Raw genomic sequence first — 21,972 nt, 5'->3', positions numbered from 1 at the left:
CTCAAATATACAGTAAGTGGATGTCCTGCTTCACTGAATGTTTATTTTTAACTGCTTGGCCTACTTTAGCTTGACTTAAATTTTACACTAAGTTTAAAAAATTCATATCCAGAGTATTACTGGACTGGACTGTAAGTGCATTGAATGAGGAATGATTTTGCTTCTGTGTTTTTGCATAATACAATTGGGACTTAGAGCTGAAAGTGCTTTGTCTGCTTTTAAAAATGACATGGGGGACAATCACTCACAAAATTTGATCTTATATTTCAAACAGGCCTGTATTCAAAGCACCCATATTTCAGCTTTTGGCAAAGACTTCTAATAGATTATCTTTACTTTTTATTAGCCTTGAATATGGCTATAAATACCCATGTCATTTTTCATAACCAGAACTTATTAAAAAATATTGTAGATGCGTGATTTAGAGTATATGAAACATTTCTACGTGCGTGTTGTTGAGGCAGTGTTTCAACATCTTGTGTGACCTCATAAAAATCTATTTGACTTTAAAGGGACATTCCAATTTTTTTGAAAATATGCTCATTTTCCAGCTCCTCAAGAGTTAAACATTTGTTTTTGCAGTTTTGGGGTCCATTCGGCTGATCTCCGGGTCTGGCGGTGCCACTTTTGGCATGGCTTGGCATGGTCCATTGAATCTGATTAGACCAGTGGTTCTCAAACTGGGGTCCGGGGCCCCCAGGGGGGCCGGGAAATGGTGCCAGGGGGCCCCCAGTTTTATGACATTTTATAAAATACATTAATTTATCATGAATTCTGTGTAATTAAACCTAATAAAAATAAGGCAGCACTACTTTGTATAATTTAATGTTTTGTTTAATTAAAATGTGAAGTTTTAGAACTGTTTTTTGTCATAAATTGTCTTTGGGGGGCTGCGAAAGAATGCACCATACACAAAGGGGGCTGCACGCTGAAAAAGTTTGAGAACCACTGGATTAGATCATTAGCATTGTGCTAAAAATAACCAAAGAGTTTTGATATTTTTCCTATTAAAAACTTGACTCTTCTATAGTTACACTTAGTACACGATGTAACTACAGAAGAGTCAAGTTTTAAAAAGGAAAAATATCAAAACTCTTTGGTTGTTTTTGGCGCGATGCTAATGGTCTGATCGGGTTCAATGGATTGTGCTAAGCTATGCTAAAAGTCCTAGCGCCAGACCTGCAGATCAGCTGAATGGATTCCAAAACGGTAAACATTAAATGTTTAACTCTAGGGGAGCTGGAAAATTATCATATTTTCAAAAAAGTGGAGTGTCCCTTTAAATCAGTGGCGGTTCGTGACTGCTCACCCGAGAGGCGCTAATTCAAAATAAGTGTTCAGAGTGTCATGCGTGTTGCTTGCGTTTTCAAAATATGTTTGTTGCGTCATGTGCCTGCTGCACACGCGTCAAAACCGTTCATGATAAAAGAGACGCTTACGTTCACAAAATACACGCAAGACACTCACTTAACAGTAAACTTTGATAAGATTAAGCGAGTATCTGGCAAACGTGAGCGTCTCTTTTATCATAAACCCTTTAGACGCATCTGCAGCAGGCACTTATTTTGACAAGACACGTGATGCGCACAGGAACACACATTTTGAAATTACGAACCACACAAATGACGGGCTACATACATGTTGTGATGAACTTCGCCCTCAAAAAAAGAAGTCACCGGCCGCCACTGCTGTAAAGGTGTAAGTAGTGAAACAAAAAGCCAGATAACCAACATACCTTTCCATAAACTCCAATTCTGGATTTGTCAATGTATGGCAGCGTTGATATACTTCTGCAGAGAATTGTAGAGAAGATGTTAACCAATGGTTATTACCCAAACCAATGAATTATTACCCAAAATGTGCTGCAAATTTTTTTAAATTAATGAATTATGTTACAGCATATTTAAGATAGCAAAATATGCAAGCTTTAGTTTTCACACTTCATTATTCACCATTGCCAATGGTACATCCAATGTTTTTAAAATAAATTTGTCTTTCTATTTAAACTAGACAGATAAGAAGATGAATAGGCAATATGCAATGATCTCATATACAAAATCTATAAACATAGACTACATGAACTAAAGATACCATAAGGCCATTTGTGCAGTAAAATACTGCTGTCTAGAGCAAGAAATCTTTAGATTTTCAATTTATACACTTAGAAAAAAGGTATACCTACCCTTTTAAAAGGTACTAATATGTGCCATTTTGGTACAGATATGTACCTTTGAGGTACCAGTATGTATTTCGAAGGAACTAATGGCTATCAATATGCACCTTTTAAAGGTGCAGTGTGTAAATTTTAGCAGCGGCTTAGTCCACTGCTCAACCCTTGCTTTTGAAACACATAGAGAAGTTACGATAGCTGCCACCGGACAAACATGTCATCGTCGGAGACACTTTAATAAAAAATTGTCCGTTAAGGGCTTCTGTAGAAAAATGGCGGCACAAAATGGCGACTTCCAGGTAAGGGGACACACTTTGTATGTAGATAAAAAGGTCTCGTTCTAAGGTAATAAACACATAATGGTTCATTATGAAAGGTCTTTATACACCCCTGATAATTTAGTTTTGTATATTATTTTGCATTTCTGTCAAGAGATCCTTCTAAAAATTACACACTGCACCTTTAAGTACATTTTATAGAAAAGGTACCGGCCTTGTGACAACGTTTGTACCGTGTACATCCACATTTGTTCTATTAATATTAATAAAGCTTTATTTCTTTGTTTTTTTTATGAGTTCATGACAATTAATGGACACTTATTATTTAAGATGATCTGACCTAAGAGCTTCTAGCTGGTCTCTCTCTTCAAACTCCCCCAATTTCTTCTTAACCTGATGAAGGAGGTTTGTCCCCTGAAAACCACTGCCGCGGCCATCCAGACGCATGACTATAGTGTTGAAGGAGCTGACCAGTACCGTGGTCCAGTCCACCTCAAACTGCTCCGTCACTACCTGTCCACCGGGGGTGCCATCCCTACAGTCACAAATGTTTCCATGATTTTGACTTTTCATGCTTACTAAACAAAAGCCTAAACATATTAATCCTGCATGCAATATTTTACATGTAAACATTATAATTGTCAATGTAAGTCACAGCAAGCAAAAAGTTCTGGTAATGCACTTGAGATGAACTCTATTCTTTGATGGATGTCAATGTGGTTGGTGTGTAAATCATGCGTCAGTGCTTGATTAACTTACACCAGCAGCAGTAATGGGTAATGAGCCGTTTCGATAAACCCAGCTGGTCTCAGAATCTGGATGTTCAGACCTGTATAAATTATGTATATAAATGATAAATGACATTTTGGAATAATTGATCCAATAAATGGAGAGATGGTTGTTGATACTCACAGTAGTCTTCTACACTGATTTTTCTGTACTCTACTTTGGGCATCTGCGTGTTGTTCACTGTGATGTTCAACACTTTATTGGCCTCCACATCCAACAGTTCTGAAAGGAATTGAGTGAATGAGAGAGTAGATCATCAGAGAGATCATGTATTATTTTAATTTGTTGTTTTTAAAATGAGTATGTGGTTAATGTGAACACTGTAATGTTTTCTTTATTGTGAATTTAAAGGACCAGTGTGTGGACTTTTAGCGGCATCTAGTGGTGAGACCGACTTACATAATGTTACAGAAGCGACCGATGGCTCAGTCCACAGCTCACCCATCCCTTTCAAACGCATAGTGAAGCTACAGTAACCGTCACAGGACAAACCCGACATCGTCTGAGTGAATGTAGTGACAAAGCGTGATATATAGAGCATTTTTTCTGTTTAGCACTACTTTAGAAACATATAAGGAGACGCGCAGTGTATGTAGATAAAAACGTCTCATTCTAAAGCCCGGAATACACTGCACGATTTTTGTCCTCTTATAAGATCATTACCTTATCACACTGTGCTACATGGATCGTTTAAACTTGGGTACGACAAACATGTAGACTGTACGATGATGACACGGAAGCTTCGGCGGCTGTGTCACACGTTAGCGCAACGTCATCACCAGCATGCACTCGTGGTAAACAAATACCAGCGCGTAGGTCGTAGCAGCAAACACACTGTGCGGTGATCATGCCGAATTTCTGACACTGTCAGAAAACTATCGTAGGCTATCTTTGGACGCAAGATCGGGAAAACGGCCGTCTTTGAACCTCTCTCATTGTACGACATAGGACCACCGATGAAGAGCTACGATCACAAAAATCGCGGCGATTGTTGCAATCTTTCGTCTGGCAGCCAATAATCGTGCAGTGTATCCCGAGGCTTTACGTAATAAAAACAGTACAGTTAAAGTATATGTAAAGTCTTTATACACCACTGATAATATAGTTATGTATATTATATTGCATTTCTGTCAAGCGATCCTTCTAAAAGTTACACAATGCACCTTTTAAAGGGTCTGTAATTGTGTGTCTTACAAAAAGTTACAAAAAGAGTCACATTTCCCTGACAATGACGGTTTCCTGATGAGTTTTTATGTTAATCTGTACTTCCGCTTTTACCCAATTTGGTATTTTTGCTCAAAATTTCAGTAGCGCCTCACTGCAGAACACGACATCCAGGGGGCAGGGTTGGATTCAGATCAAGGGGCGGAGCTAGATCCAGATCCAGAGATCTCTTTCCACTGCATTTTGATTGGTCGGCAGTTTTACCACAAAACACGTCATACACGTGTTGTTGCGTTACCATTTCCGCATTGGGTCGTAACTAAATTAAGTTATTCTTTTGACAGAAAAACAAACTTTACTTATGACTACAATAAAAGTAGTGCATTTAAGGTTAAATGTTAGGTTTTTTGCTATAATGTTTTGGAGTAAAACATTTCGGGTACTACGAATAATCTTACCACATGCAGTTTAATACCTATGAATGTATACAGTATAAATATGCATTATTAACATATATATGGCAAGTTATTGAGAAATGAATAAATTGAATGTTTATCTTGTAGGGACTTTAAACTTGTTTCAAAAGCGTCTTTGCTTACAGCCATTACAGGGAGCTACACTGCGACCAAAATGGTCGCATATGCGACCTTTTGAACTGCCTTTGCGACCCTAATTTTTAATGGGTCGCAAATGTGCTACCTAATGTTTTAGACAATATGCTATGATTTACTATGAGCATTTATTAAAACAGAAATGTGGATTTTAAGAATACGTTTTATAACGTGCTCTGAGCCATCAACACGTTGGCTTCATTTTGGGTGAAAGCACGTCGTGTCTCTCCCTATCAGTGTGCGTTTGCGTGCTCAGCTGTTTCTCAATGAATTAGGTGCGACGCGACGCAAGCGCAGTGTCTTCCATGTTTCTGAACTTGAGCAGAGGTATTTCTTCACTGAGGACGCGGGACCCGTATGGTTCCGGGTTTATATTTTAAATGGTCTGTCGGGTCCGGTTAGGTCCTAGTTTAATTACTTTGGGTCCCAAGTCTGATTAATGTTGTGTTTATAACCCGAGTCGATCGGAAAACGGCCATGAGCGCTACCGCGCTAAAGCTCGAGTGAAGTTTCAGCGTGCCGCCGGTTTCTATGGCGATGGTTCTTGTTACGACCACGCGCTGCATTTGCTTTCTCACATTTTTTAAATAATCTTATTATTAATAAACCATATCTTTTCTAAAACCATATCCATATTAAGTTTGGACAGAGATTGTAGCAAAGAGCAATGCTAATGTCAAGCCAATTGCACTGAACGAGCAAAGCAATGTAAAGTCTGTCACCGGGACAGCAAGTAGACTTTTAAATCTGAAAAAATGAGTGGATTAAGCTTTTTAAATCGGCAAGAGAGAAGTAGAAAGATAGGCACTTTTACTGCTTCTGCTCTATCTAATAGTAATTATTACCATTATAACATCAGTCATAACATCAGTCACATTTATAATCTATAGACCTGCACTGTCTATTAATATACTATACATCGTAATGTATTATATTGAGTTCGATAAAAGGGGTCTAATTGCTTCATATATCAGTGCAAAAACAGTAAGTGTTTTCGTGGTGCTTTGACAAACAGTGTCAGCTTTGTTAATGGCAAAGAAAGTTTGGAGTGTTTAGATTAATGAAATAAAATGTGAAATTAATATTAATTTTCAATAAATCAAAGTATTGTGTTGTGTCACACATTATTAGTTCTACGTCACATGTATAGTAGACCATTATTTGTCAGTGGGTAATAATTGCCCTTTTCACAAACACGACTGCAACGTTTAAGAAAACAAGAAGGCATGTGGTTTAAAAGATGGCAAGTAAAAAAAAACATATCTGTATGCAATACAGTTTCATTATTGTTCATTATTATCCAGAGCACCTTAATATAACTTGAAAAAAATATGTGCGACCAAATCATATTTTGCGCCAGCAACTGAAAAAGTTGGTAGCGCAAGTGCCACCAGTGGAAAAGGTTAGTGTAGTTCCCTGCATTAGGAAACAGGTTTCCCTCGTAGACGGTTTATGTTTTTAAAAAATGTGCTAATTAATGATATCAAATAAATTTGTGTTTTATGTGTAATAAGTGGGATAATGTACCGCCAAGCGGGTCACAAATATATCCCTTCAGTGATATCACCCTGTCGGGAACGTCTCCCCTAGCTTTCCTTACACTAACTGTGATCATTACTTACTAAATTATGAATAATTTTTGACTATATTATTAATCAAACGTAGACTTCAACTGAAAAGAGCAAACGTTGGCGACCACAGGATGCAACTAATTGCGGGCTGCAACAACGCAAATATACTGGTTAGTTTGAAACAATGTATATAAAGTGGGAGGAGTTGGATCTAGATCAAACCTTGCCCCCTGGATGTCTTGTTCTGCAGTGAGGACCATCTCCAAAATTTGGTATTTTTGAACAAACATACCCATATTTAAGAGGTTATAAAAAGAGAAGAAATAAAGATTTTTTTTCCCGTTGTTTTTTTTTTTTAAGCAGAGGGTCTGTTCTTTCATTAGATAGATTTTTATGTTTATATATTTATAGAAGAACATTTTCCTGGAAGGCATTTTGTGAAACTTGAGTAAAAATAAAAAAAAATGATGGCGGCAACTTAAAAAAAAAGGCTGTCAGGAATGAGATAAATATCTTTCATCCAAAACTCTACCATAGATGTGGCAATTTGCATGTTTTAAGTGTAATATTTATTATTATTTTTGTTTTTTAGAGCAGCTGTGTGCTATTAAAGGCGGAGTCCATGATGTTTGAAAGCCAATGTTGATATTTGAAATCACCTAAACAAACACGCCCCTACCCCAATAGAATCTGGACCTTCTGTTGATAGACCCGCCCCACACATACGCAACCCGGCATTTGATTTGATTTGATTGGCTATAAGTGTGTTTTGGTAGTCGGCCCGTCTCCTTTTCCAACGCGTTTTTCAAACATCGTGGACTCCGCCTTTAACTGAAGTCTGCATGTGGGTGTATCACATTTATTCATTTAGCAATGCTAAAAAATCATGCGTGTATGATTTTCATATTGAACCATTACAGTTGTTAAAAATCTGTTGTTTTAGGTTGATAAATCGGTCTATATGATTTTGATCAATGTCTGGGACACATTCGGATGCATATGAATGTGCATTAAAAACACATTTTAGACCATGCTGACCCTGTTTAGCTCTGTCCACTTGTAATTGTTAATGGCAGGTGTGAACCATCTGTCCGCTATGTCCTTTTTTCTTTCCCAGAGGGAACAATAGTAATCATGTCTAATTATTTTTAGACAAACAGCCTTTCTGCCATCTTTACTTATTTTCTTACAAAAGAGAATCTTAGGACACGGCTATCTCACAACAAGATTTAATAAATGCTTATCTTACTTTAGGTTGTTTAGTATCATTGTTCTACAAGCTTGTTTCTTTCCTCTATCACCGCTGATAAGCTGAATATCTAAGTCTTCTGTCATATCTTTCGGGTAAAACATATGTTTTCGGTGAAACAGGCTGTTGGTTCACATGTCCAGTTCAGAGCTGATAAGATGAATGTGATAATATGATAGTTATAAATGCTTTAACAAACACAGGACTCACTTTGATAGTGTCCATCTCTTGTGCTGTACACTGCCGTGTGTGGTACACCAGGGCCTGAAGGTAAAAACGGGAAACATGCAGAGGTGATGATTAGATTGTGCAGCACATATACTCTCATATGTCACAATGATAGTGATATTTGGCAGAATGTGCCAGACGGATAGATGGAGCTAAACACGCTGAGCTGCGTAGTGTCACAATCACATCTGCTGACATGAAAGTGTTCTTGTAGCTCAGTAGAGTTTTGTGTAAGCAGCGGCAGCGCCAAAGGCTGTCAGTTTGATTCTCAGATGAAATACTGATCAAAAATGTCAATCTGTTTCCTAAGGAAGTGTTGTAGGAGCTGTTCATACATAAGTATGCTAGTAATGGGTAGGTAACTAAATTTTGCACCCTCCTAAGGTCCTTTTGTTTAAATAAAATCCAAGGCAGATTCACATTTGTTTTTCACAGAAAAGGAAATGTGGGAGATTTTGTAGTGGGAGAAATGTTAGTTGTATGCATGCATGATTTCTTTAAATACATGGAAATTATTTTAATAGACTAAATTGACAGCCCAAAAATAATCATAATGGTTTGATTATAGGATAAATTCATACAAAATCGCAGAAGAAATTACTTTATAGGAATATACATTAATAAACATTAAAGGAATAGTCTACTCATTTTCAATATTAAAATATGTTATTACAACTAAGAATTGTTGATACATCCCTCTATCATCTGTGTGCGTGCACGTAAGCGCTGGAGCGCGCTGCGACGCTTCGATAGCATTTGGCTTGGCCCCATTCATTCAGTGGTACCATTTAGGGATGGAGTTGGAAGTGACCGAAGGCACGTCGGCGTTTTTCCTATTTGGGACGAGTGGTTGTGCGAGCAAGTTTGGTGGTACAAAATGGAACGTAGTGCTTTTCTAAGCGGATTTAAAAGAGGAACTATGTTTTGTGGCGTAATAGCACTTTTGGGAGTACTTCGACTCGGCGCAGTAACACCCTCCCTCTCCCATTATGAGAGTGAGAAGGGGAGCGGACTTTTCAGGCGAGTCGAAGTACTCCCAAAAGTGCTATTACGCCATAAAATATAGTTCCTCTTTTAAATCCGCTTAGAAAAGCGCTACGTTTTATTTTGTACCACCAAACTTGCTCGTTTAACTACTCATCTTAAATAGGAAAAACATTGATGTGTTTGGTCACTTCTAACTTTATCTCTAAATGGTACCATTGAATGAATGGGGCTAAGCTAAATGCTATCGAAGCGTCGCAGCGCGCTCCAGCGCTTACGTGCACGCACACAGATGATAGAGGGATGTATCAACAATTCTTAGTTAAGGTAATAACATATTTTAATATTGAAAATGAGTAGACTATTACTTTAACTCTTTCCTCGCCATTGATGAGTTATCTCGTCAATTAAGAGAAAACATTTGCATTAAAAAGTGTTCCTGATGAATTTTTATGTTAATCTGTAATACAGCGATTATCCACTAGATAATCTTACCCAATTTGTGAAAGATAAAAACGGAAGCCAAAACGTTATTTACTAATTAAAAACTCTGTAATCGTTTTGAATCTGATCTCTAACAAAATTCCTTAATTTTGCACTTATTTCAGCTTTTTGCTAAAATTTTTTTTTAAAGAAAAATACCCATATCAGGGGTTCCCGCAGCATATTTCAGTTAAGGCGGCCCGCATAAGCTTGGAAACCCTACCGCCTTAACTAGGTCGTCAAAAAAAAAAGATCGCTGCACAAAAGTGCTTTACAGTGCATCTCGGAGAATAGCGCGTACGCGCATCACACCGCGAGCCGGGACGTTGTTGTTTGTTTGTTGTTTGAGCAACCTGCTAGCTAGGTTTCACGTACCTGTTGATTCGGTATAATTGTTGAGCGCTCCAGCTCACTTTATTTATGTGCATTATTTACATGCTACAGTAGTTAGACTGTAATTAATAGTGGGAAATAATCAGTTTTTACCATTTTTGCGCTATCTATCATCGTTCGGCAGACGTACTACAACATCTGACTGTTTATTAACCCTTTAGTTTCACTTCATAACGGAGCTATTCCCGTAATATGTAAAAACATTTAATTCCTTAATAATCTGTTATTTGTTAATTTTTTGTAATAGTTTCTTCAAAATTAAGTTTTATTTGAGTGTTTTAAAAATAAATATTTTATTTATTTATTTTATTAAAATATTTTAATTTTCATCATAACGCATACGCCACGCCAATTTGATTGCCACGCCCTCGGACCCATACCACCTTAACTAACACATTTTCTGCGGGAAATATTTAAGAGAAAAATACCCATATAAGCACAGAGAAAAAAATATATAGGATAAAAAAAATTTTTATTATTAAATACAAACTTTTTTTGTTAAAGGTTTTGTATTGTTAAAGGCAGAGAGTCTGTTCTTTCATTTGATATATTTCTATGTTTTTATATATTTTTAAAGAAAATTTTCCTAGAAGGCATTCTGTGAAACTTTTGTCAAAATCACAAAAAATGCTGCCGGCCAACTTTTCAGAAAATGGCTGGCGAGGAGAGTTAAAATCAAGGGCATAGATTAATGGATAGTTATTGATTGGTTGACTGACTGATTGATTGATCAATTGAAATGATCCATTTTTGCTCAGTTTGTATTTTGTGTATTAGACATTCTGTGGTCTGTGTGGTCTGGGTTAAGCAGTTCTGTAGGTTGTAGGCCCACAAGGGTCTGCTCTGAGTTCATCTAATTGATAACACAGGGACTGACCTTTCTGTTTGCTCAACAGACCCTGCTAAGCAGATCAGTGGCCATGGCAACAGCGCTTTATTGTGTTAATAAAACACGCAGCAGGGTAAAGTCACAACCAACACACTAACAAATCAGTGAGAAAACCACTGAGCCAAAGCCCTGCGGTTTTCCAAAGACAGAAACTAGTCAACAAATAAAACTAGAAATAACAGTACATATCAACAAAAGTAATGCTGCAGACAATAAAACATTTTTGTAAATATGAAAGTGTCACTGCACTTTCTTGTACTGACTTTCTGAAATATGTAAAGCAAATGCTTCACAATGTTAATATCAATAACTGGATGAACTTTATCTACATGTAGCATTGTTCTTGGTGCAATAAGAAAAATCCAGATAATTTACTCAGCACCATGTCATCCAAAATGTTGATGTCTTTTTTTGTTCAGTCGAGAAGAAATTATGTTTTTTGAGGAAAACATTCCAGGATTTTTCTCATTTTAATGGACAATCTCAATCTCAAACGAGGCATAAGAGTCTTATCTAGTGAAACGATTGTCATTTTTGGTAAGAAAAAAATCTGCACTTTTAAACCACAACTTCTCGTCTTCCTCCGGTCCTGTGACCTCACGTAATACGCCATCACGTCAAGAGGTCACGGACGACGTATGCAAAACTACGCCCCAGTGTTTACAAGTGTGGGGAAAGAGGACCGTTCCGACATTGTTGTATGTGGAATGATACGAATTAATGTCTTTGTGTCAGTTTATTGTTTAAAATGGTCTGCAAATGTGCGTTCCATATATGTAACACGTGATCTTTCGACGTCATTACGCAATTACATGAGGTCGTGCTGGCGCGTCACAGGACCAGAGAAAGAAGAGAAGTTGTGGTTTAAAAGTGCATATTTTTTTAATTTTTCTTGTCAAAAATGACAATCGTTTCACTAGATAAGACCCTTATGCCTTGTTTGAGATCGTTTAGAGTCCTTTGAAACTGCTTAATGATCGTAAGATCAAATGTAGGATGGTTTCTACGCAGCATTTTATAAATGAGGCCCCAGGTGTAGTATCATCATGAAGTTTTTTTTTTTGTCTTATTACAAAATGCTTAATTCTGATTGGCCAGTCGCAACATTTGCAGGTTTGTTATTCCCAGATATACCAACTGCTGAAAACTAATAACACATGGTAACCCGGATGCTGGAAATCATTTTGACAGGTAGAGTTTAATATTACACAAAAATTAAATATAAATATGTCTTTTAATAACATATATGACATTATATTTGCTAATGATTAATCCAAATAGCGTTTTCGTCACATTTAAATGTCTTATCTTAAAATCAAAATCAAATTAATATTTAATGGTCTTTATGAGGTAAGTAGACATAATGTACAGGACATTGTGATACAAGACCCTCTGATCACACTGTTGGCGCTTATTTCTACAATAACAACCGCATGCCTGTACATTATCCCTAACATATTATTGCAGTGGTCTCCACACTGTAAACCCGGATAAGTTCTACTAACTCAAAAAAATTGAGGCAACTGATTGCCGCTATTTTCTATATGCAAACTTAAAAGTTTTGAGTACTGACAACTTTAAAAAATTTAATTTATCTAAACTTAGTTTAAGTCTGATATAAATTTAATTATATACTTTATGTAACTTAAACTGTAGTAGTAATGTTACTTAAATATTTTGTGACAACTGATTGCCTTGTTTTTGATAAGTTTCCTGTACTCAAATACTTATATTTCACAACTTAACAGTACACTGTAAAACACGACAAGTTCAGAGTACTCAAAATATTTAAGTACACCAACTACAATTTAATTTTTGTTCACAAATCACAGAAACAAATCATGTGACTCATGAAAATGTAATACCAGTGAAAGTGTGTTGAGACTGATCTCAGTGCTGACTTTCGCATAGTTATTGTTTATATGATAAAATAATACATTATTGACTTATAGCTAAGCACAGGCACTACACTTATGAACAATGGTAAGCACTAAAATAAAAAATAGCAAAGTCTTCTAAATCTCCAACATAAATAAATGTTTCACACTACTGAGTCCTTTTCTTTACTAAAAACCACATAAAATATCACTTAATTTCAAAAAATGCTGTCGTATTGCGGGCTCATGCAAAGCATGCTGGGAACTGGAACTTCCTCAACCAATCATGTTAATTTAACCTCAAACTGAAGTAAATTCGCAGTGCCAGACTCTTTCCTAGCTTACCTGGCAAACTGAACTCATCACAACCACCAAAAGTATGTAATTATTTGCATCCAAGAGCAAATTATTCCGTTTGAAACACGTCTGAGTGTCCACGTCACTTTTTTGTATAATCCGCCACTATGGGCGTTTGAAATTAAAATATTGAATTATGGTTGAATCTATTTTTTTAAGTTTCCTAAACTCTTTAACTTTAGTGTAGTTGTAAAAACTCAAAAAAAGATTTACTGTTAACTTAAATCTATGATAGATGTTGAATGAACTCAAAAATAATAGTAAGCTAAACTTTTTGGCACATTTTCAGGTACTTTCCATTATAAGTTATACTGTTTAAGTTTACAGTGCAACATGGTGCCCGCGGGTTGTGAGTCTGTGAGTTGCCCGCCAAAGCACATTCTATTAATAGCTTAATTGTAATATTTATTTATTACATATTATATTAGCTTGGCTTCTTTTATATATGTTAACATTTTAAACAATGATAAAAACATATCAAAAAGTCAAATAAAATAAAATCAACAAGTAAAAAATGTTTTAAATAGACTATATCAAAAAGTAGCCCTCCAGGATATTTTATCACAAAAAGGTTGGAGACCCCTGTATTATAGAAAAAATGGGACATACAGTAACACGATTAAAGAGTTTAGCTGGAATAACATCAATATATTTGACTGTAGGATCATTGACCAATGAGAATAATTTGAGAAAGTCATGTGACAGACCTTTACAGTTGAGCAGGAAGTAGTTTGCATCTGGACTGAAAGCTCCAGTGACGTAGCCGCAGCTGTACTCGCAGGACAAACAGCGTCTGTTGAAGGAGCCTGTAGTGTTTGCACTGAAACAAAGCACATATCATCACTGCAGAAGTTTCAAACACTTACACTTTGTAGTTTTGGACCTGTCATCTGTCATACCTGTAGAGATGACGCCGTTTCGCATCATCTTCTGTACTCAGAAAGTATCTGTAAATGTCAAAAACATCAGTTCTCAGTATGTTACAGGAATGTTTTAAAGCTAAATGTCTTATTCACATATTAATGAGATGCTTTTGAGTATTTTCGTATTGTTGGCATTTCTATTAATGAGAAATATTATAAAAAGTTAAAGTATACGAGTGAAACAAGATGAAAATAATGCAAGCCAGATTAAAATTTTTAGCATTATTAAGGGTCAACATGTACAGGCATACGGCACTTTTGACCATGTCAAGGATCCGAAGCAAGGGTTTAGGTTTATAAAGTCAAGTCAAATTCATTTATTTAGCGCTTTTTACAATGTTGCATTGTTTCAAAGCAGCATTATACATAAAAGAAGAAGAAACCCCCAAAAAATAGGAAAATGATAAAATATACAGTCGAATAAATAGGCAAGGCAAGGCTATTTGTATAGCACATTTCATACACAGAGGTCATTTAAAGTGCTTTACACTGAAAAGAGAAAACAATATATAAGAGAAAACAATATATAAAAATAACAGACACACACTAAAATCACAATAAAAACAAAGATGCATGAGAATTTAAAATAATTATTAAAAGAAAATGTGATTGTAATAAAAACAGTATTATTGCACATATTATTCTCCTCATAAATTAAAATAGATACTGCTTCTTTGACTATCTGACATTTAGTCAATTGCTATGATAAATAAACAGATTAGTCAAATTAAACTATATGCCTTTCCATCTGAAATTATTTAAGAGTAGGAGTTTTACATTACAAAAAATTACAATAATACAGTAAACAGCAGTGTAAAAAGCACAGAGAAATGGGTTTATAATATGACAATGATCAGGTTAAATGATACTGGCTCTTGGGAGACAATTACTTACACAAGTTTGGTATTTTCATTGTATGCCAAGATCTGCGTCACATCCCAATCTCCTGACGTCAGAGACTGCAATGTGTCTGTGCTGCTGTTGGGCTAAAACAAACAATGACAGAAAGTCACCTCTTACCTTTAAAGGGGCTTAACTCTACGGTAAAATAAACCTTCAAGATTCTTGTTCTTATAGTACAATGAGCTCTTTAATCTCTGAATAGCTTGTTTGCAGTCACGTGATTCAGATGACATGCAAAATTCAGACGGAGGGCAAGAAGTGAAACAGAATAGAAGACACAGATGAACGTCTCTGTTTAGCACTTTTAAAGAAAGGTATAAAATAAAATCAAAATATTTTGCACATGATTACTGATTTTAAATACGTGCCTTGTCCAGATTTCCTTCTACTCCAGAAAACAAATAAAAGCATAGAAACATATGGAGGTATACAACTTTTGTTGGGTCAACAACTTTGTTACCACAATGATTATTGGCCAATGGCATGCTTTTTCTGTCCTGTGGGTTTATTTTAACAACAAACATTAAATATGCCTCTTGATGTTAGTGTTACATTTGTTAACCACTCTAAAAGGTTTGCCAAAACAGCACAGAAAGGCATGGATCATTGCAAAACATATTGGATTTTAATCTATTGGTTAAAATATATAGTATTGTGCAAAAGTCTTAAGAGATAGTTCACTTTAAAATGAAATTCTGTCATCATTTCCTCATCCTCATGTTGTTCTAAACCTGTATGAATTTCTTTTTTCTGATGAACACAAAAGAAGATATTTTGAGAAATATGGTAAACACACAGCAGTAAGTGGCCATAGACTTCCATAGTAGAAAAAAAATGATGGAATTGAAGATGGTACTGTCAACTGTGTGCTTATCATCATTTATCAAAATATTTTCTTGGTCATTCATCACAATACTTCCAAATTATTTTTTTCCTACTATGGAAGTCAATGGTCACTTTGTGTTTACCATCATTTCTTAAAATATCTTCTTTTGTGTTCGTCAGAGGGGGGAGGTTCATACAGGTTTGGAGCAACGTGGGTATGAGTGAATGATGACAGAGTTTTCATTTTAAAGTGAACTATCACTTTAAGCCACCATGCTACTACTATTATGTGTGTTGTTTTTGCAATTGTATAGTGATCATATATAATTATTTTTCAGTCTCTTTATTGAAATACAACTAGAAAATACAGGAAATGTTTATGCAGTATTAAAAACAGTATAAAAGTATAAGCTGAAGTGTCAAGTATTTAGGGTAAACTCCCCTTCCGCTTGAGCAATAGCAGGCAGCTGCAGGATCTCTTAAACCTAAATAAAATTAAATCCTAATTTCTAATTCTAATCGAATGACTTTAAGACTTCAGTCTCCTCAAAAAAGCTCAAGATGTGTTTCGTGCCAAGAGAGGTCACACTAAATACTGACTGATGCCTGAAGAAGACATTTATTTCTGAAAATTGTTTTGTTTTTAATTTTGTGTACACATTTCCTGTATTTTCTGTTCGTATCTTTAAAAGAGTGAAAAATAAATATGGATGGACATTAAAACTTTGCTAAAACAACAAAGCTGAGTGGTGGCCTAAGACTTTTGCACAGTACTGTATCTTTAATCTTCATGCCTTAAAGGGGACAGAGAATGAAAAACCATTTTTACCTTGTCTTTGCTGAATAATGGTAGTCTACCCGCATTCACGAACATACAAAAAGTGCTAGACATGCTAAACATCTCAGTCTCATAGAAATTCCTCTTTTTGAAATGTCAGCCAGAAAACGGCCCAATCTGAAAAACTGATGCTTATGACATCACAGGCATCTCACTGCCCCTCCACTTTAAAATAATTGGCTACATTTTTTGAGTGGCAGCAAAGTCAGCCAATCAGTAATGAGATTACAAGTTAAGCCAGTAGGAGGAGCCAAATATGAGCAAAACCACTTGTTTAAAATCCCCACCCTAATAGAGCTATCTGAGAGAGGTTTATAGGAAGCTTCTAAGGCATTACAGACCCAAACAAAAAAAATGTGTCTACATGTCACATCACAGAACAAGGATAAATACCCCGTTCAATCATTCTATGTCACCTTTAAAACTCCCAAATGCAGAATCAGGTTTACAAGCCACTTTTTTCCTGCATTTTCAGTCAGTTTATTGCATACACTCTAAAAAGGATGTGTTAATTTTTAACACATTGTTTTGTGTTACCCTATTTAACAAATCATGTGTCAGTTCGTGTTGAATTTGTGTGCAAATAAATGAAAGGGACAACACAAGATGTGTTAAAACCACACAAAGTGTGTAGTTCCAAAAATAACACAGAGATGTGTCTAGTTAAGGACAACACATTAAATGTGTAGGAGAACATCATTAAGATTCAATTCACGGTGATCGGCCCACCTGTGATGTGGACATTGATATGTGGAAAAATTTTCCCCGACCTCCCTGTGGAACGGCTCGGGTGAAGAAAAACTTGAAGCCATCTCTGGAGAACAACGGAGGTTCGTTCTGCTTAGCCAGACAGAGTAAAAATCACATCAGTGAGGGTTTCAGCAATACTCTTGCACATATAACACATGTACCGCTTGTACGTCTGCTTTTAGAGTTCATGGCTCACCTGTCTGTGGAGCCAGCTTTCACTCTCATCTTCATGTTTCTAAAACAAACCAAAATATTATTGAGCCGCAAAAGCTCTTGTATTGTGTGACTAAGAGTCCTTTGACACAACTAAAGTACTGAAGGACATTCATTGTATATACTCTCAAAATGACTGGAGTACACGGATATTGAACATTTTGATAACACTCAAGAAAGCAATAAGAAAAACTAGAGCAGAAATGTTTAAGATTTCTATGTCACTAATTAAATGATTGAACAGCGAATACCTTGGTGCAGATGCCTGTGGTGGCTTCACACAAGGTCAGGATGGAGTTGTTTTGTGCACGGTTCAGCCAGTTTACTGCAAGCTTAGTGCTGGTTGCCCATTTTACCGTGGTGATGTAGTACTCTTTCCTGTAGAGGGATGTTTGTTATAAAATACTTCCTCCAAATGACATCACTAATGTTCATGTAAATGTAGGCAAATGTGTTCATTTAAAGGCACAATATGTAATTTTATCACAAATCATGTTCATTGTGTGTCCAGACCACTGATCTATATAAATGACTGGATTGCGCATGAGGTCACATCTGTGAAGCCATCGCGCCGCCATGTTGGTATACCCAAACATTCTATTAAATCAATGGACGCGATCAGATTTTAATGATAAAACATCACTTTACTAGTCTTCATTTTTATCTCTGAAGTTACCCTGTACATTATTACAACACAAAAGACCTAAGCATTTACATAGTTATTTACTGAAAGTTGTACATTTTAGTTTTTAATCAGTTATTATACATTCATCTTCATTACAGTATCAGATCAGCAGACAGACCGCAACATATTTAGTATTAATGACAAATGTGCTCATTCTGAAATCTAAATAAATAATCATACTCTGTACCGTATGTGCATGCAATAATTTGCTGGTTTTATGTTATCTAAACTTACAAGTTACCTAAACTTATTTAGAGAAATAACGCTGACCGTGTAGCTGAATGTCAAAAAAAAAATTATTTATACCCGTTTCATTAACAGAACGCAGCAGACCCACTCGCCTTAACAGGTTTTTATAAATCCATTTTCCTGCCCGATTAAAGCATAAACATTGCAAAATAACACCAGAACTAACAGTTAATTTACGTACACATATCCTAAAAATAATCTTGCGTGACTGATAAGCTGTAAAGCGGGTGAATTTAAAACATGATTTTGAATGGAAGTCAATGACGCCGTCTGCCGGTTGGGTATACCAAGATGGCGGCTCAAACTCTGCGCTGGCTTCACCTCACGCTGTTACGTTAAGCGTTCTATGCGCAATCCAGTCATTTATATAGATCAGTGGTCCAGACACTTTTTGGGGGCTGCTTTAAAGATAGAGCACTTAGTTTGCAGCACTTCGACCTCAGATGCAGTAATATTGACGCAAACTAAGTGCTCTTCCGCCATACAATATAGTTCTCATTTTTTATCTGCTTAAATAAATCACCACGTTTTATTTTGTGCCACCATACTTACTCGTGTAACTACTCATGTAACAGTCTTTAAATAGGGAAAACATGGAAGTGTTTGGTGGCTTCTAAATTCATCCCTGTTTAGATCCTAAGGAATGAATGGGGCTAGGCTAAATGCCAACACACTCACTACATGCCGTACAAAGATTAAAGGAATAGTCTACTCATTTTCTATATTAAAATATGTTATTACCTTAACTAAGAACTGTTGAATCATCCCTCTATCATCTGTGTGCGTGCACGTAAGTGCTGGAGCGCGCTGCGACGCTACGATAGCATTTAGCTTAGCCCCATTCATTCAATGGTACCATTACGAAATAAAGTTAGAAGTGACCAAACACATCAACGTTTTTCCTATTTAAGAAGAGTAGTTATACGAGCAAGTTTGGTGGTACAAAATAAAACGTAGCGCTTTTCTAAGCGGATTTAAAAGAGTAACTATATTTTATGGCGTAATAGCACTTTTGGGAGCACTTCGACTCGCCTGAAAAGTCCGCTCCCCTTCTCACTCTCATAATGAGAGAGGGAGGGTGTCACTGCGCCGAGTCGAAGTACTCCCAAAAGTGCTATTACGCCATAAAATATAGTTACTCTTTTAAATCCGCTTAGAAAAGCGCTATGTTTTATTTTGTACCACCAAACTTGCTCGTATAACTACTCGTCTTAAATAGGAAAAACGTTGATGTGTTTGGTCACTTCTAACTTTATCTCTAAATGGTACCATTGAATGAATGGGGCTAAGCTAAATGCTATTGAAGCGTCGCAGCGCGCTCCAGCGCTTACGTGCACACACACAGATGATAGAGGGATGATTCAACAGTTCTTAGTTAAGGTAATAACATATTTTAATATTGAAAATGAGTAGACTATTCCTTTAAGTACACGCTTTGAAAAAAGATAGGTATGTATTATTCCGTCTGAGTTGAGGTAAGAACATAGTAAAATATTGAAAAACGGTGGTGTTTTCCTTTAAACTTACACACTTTTAAGCAACAGATAATCTCAATAAAAACACATCTCTTCTTCTGTGACAGATCCTCACCTGATTCTAGGGTCTTCTGGTTTTCTCATCCTCACTGTGTGTAATGGACCGTTCAGGCTCACCACTGATAAATAGATACTGGGGTTTTCCTCTCCAGCCTACAGAGAGACACATCTGAGATTACTACAGGACCTCTTTAAAGCCACAATGTTATCAAAAGAGCTCATGCCATAGCTCTCTAGATATAGTTATTTGAGGTATCATTCTTGTCCGTAGCACAAAGTTGCTTTTATGGGCTTGATCTAATCTCAAACCACAAGTATATAAGAGCAATTATACCAACATCAACAAACCATTACAGCTATTCTTCTAAATTTGTAGATTGTTTGAATTCAAATCAATAAAGCTCATTAGTTCAAATCACAAGGCACCAGAAAACTTGGACATTTTGCTTGAGTGCTCTGCTGAATGAAAAATGTGGTCAGGTTAGGAAATGTGATTGCTTTTACTTACTATTATGCAATCAGATTTAGTTCTACCATAAATAGGTATAAATGTAATTTAGGATAACAGCAACCAACCCCATTTAAAGATCACAGTGACAATGGATTATATTTTAAAGGGACACATCACTTTTTTTGGAAAATATGCTAATTTTCCAGCTCCCCTTAGTTAAACGTTTGATTTTTACAGTTTTGTTATTTATTCAGCTTATCTCCGGGTCTGGTGGTATCGCTTTTAGCATAGCTTAGCATAATCCATTGAATCTGATTAGACCATTAGCATCGCCCGACGGTCAATGCAGCAGATAAGTCCTTGATTTTTACGCCAGAAGGAGAGTATAGTTCCTAGACACATCTGCTTATAAAATCGCAACTTTTAATTTTCCGTCAGTCTCAGTACAAGATGTAACTACAGAAGAGTCAAGTTTTAAATAGGAAAAATATCAAAACTCTTTGGTTGTTTTTGGCACGATGCTAATGGTCTAATCAGATTCAATGGATTATGCTAAGCTATGTTAAAAGTTGTACCGCCAGAACCCTGAGATCGTCTGAATGGGTTCCAAAACGGTAAGAATCAAATGTTTAACTCTAGGGAAGCTGAATAATGAGCATATTTTCAAAAAAAAAGTGGAGTGTCCCTTTAATATCACTGAGAAACCTGTAAAATACTATTTATCAAGCCTTAATGTGTTCTTGAGAGATTTACTTTGGGATAGCGATACTCTTGTCCTGTAGGATACAGTGCTCCTGTGAACATGGGTATCTCCATCTTGGGTACCAGAGTATCGTTGATGGTGGCATATGCCAATCTGAGACCGTCGGGTGACCACCAGTGGGCGATATGATTCTGAAAGATCTCCTCTACATAAACAAACAAATGAAATTACATTAACCACAAAATTGAATTATAAAACATAAACATACACTGCATTGAACACATAACTGCTAAGTGACGCACGTCCTGCAAGTTTTAAGATTTGTTGCGCATTGACTGCATCTCTGTCAGATCCACAGACGCTAATAGGCATTTGAGAATGAAATATCCTTTGGAGCAAAAGCTGGCAGAGGGCACGCTGCAACAATGCATAACTGCAACATGAGCAAAATCCAGTGAGTGTGATTTATGGCATCCATTTGGCATTAGACTCCAGCCTCAGGAGTCTCATCCATCACTCCATAAAACTGACAGCCCTGAGCTAGTGGAGGACCAAGCCCGGCTGTCACACGAGAGAGCGTGATATACAGACACCTATAACACACGGCAACTGTTGAGTCATTAAGTCATTACGTGAATATTTAAATGAGAATTAGATAATGGGAACACTATGTTTTGTTTGTCTGCAACTTCTAAAACTTTAAACCAAGAATATTCGCATAACTAACCATGTAGTCTTTCAATGGATAGGACACTTTTTGTAACGTTTCTAAAGAAGTGAAGCCAGTAGAATGAAAGGTAAAAAAGAAGATACAGGTTAAACTTAAACCTGCATCACCCATGTGAGCACTACAG

The 21,972-nt window shown here is 36.4% G+C and overlaps 1 protein-coding gene across 4 annotated transcripts in view; it reads right to left on the bottom strand.

Moving 5' to 3' along the window:
* The window catches only part of dpp6b (dipeptidyl-peptidase 6b), a 174,108-nt gene that overhangs the window by 7,611 nt on the left and 144,525 nt on the right, over nt 1-21,972 (bottom strand). For all 4 annotated transcript variants that reach the window (XM_055203016.2, XM_055203017.2, XM_055203015.2 and 1 more), the window contains 13 exons: nt 21,169-21,323; nt 20,020-20,117; nt 17,747-17,873; nt 17,479-17,517; nt 17,262-17,369; nt 14,861-14,952; nt 13,943-13,990; nt 13,751-13,863; nt 8,043-8,096; nt 3,361-3,459; nt 3,208-3,277; nt 2,789-2,983; nt 1,736-1,790 (listed from right to left, as the gene is read on the bottom strand). In XM_055203016.2, coding sequence (XP_055058991.2) covers nt 1,736-1,790; nt 2,789-2,983; nt 3,208-3,277; nt 3,361-3,459; nt 8,043-8,096; nt 13,751-13,863; nt 13,943-13,990; nt 14,861-14,952; nt 17,262-17,369; nt 17,479-17,517; nt 17,747-17,873; nt 20,020-20,117; nt 21,169-21,323 — 1,253 coding nt within the window. The remainder of the gene's footprint in view (nt 1-1,735; nt 1,791-2,788; nt 2,984-3,207; nt 3,278-3,360; nt 3,460-8,042; nt 8,097-13,750; nt 13,864-13,942; nt 13,991-14,860; nt 14,953-17,261; nt 17,370-17,478; nt 17,518-17,746; nt 17,874-20,019; nt 20,118-21,168; nt 21,324-21,972) is intronic.

This window comes from Misgurnus anguillicaudatus, chromosome 2 (assembly GCF_027580225.2).
Source record: "Misgurnus anguillicaudatus chromosome 2, ASM2758022v2, whole genome shotgun sequence".
NCBI classification, from domain to species: Eukaryota; Metazoa; Chordata; class Actinopteri; order Cypriniformes; family Cobitidae; genus Misgurnus; species Misgurnus anguillicaudatus.
The sequence above is the reverse complement of the archived record's forward strand: the minus strand, read 5'-3'. Positions and strand labels throughout refer to the sequence as shown.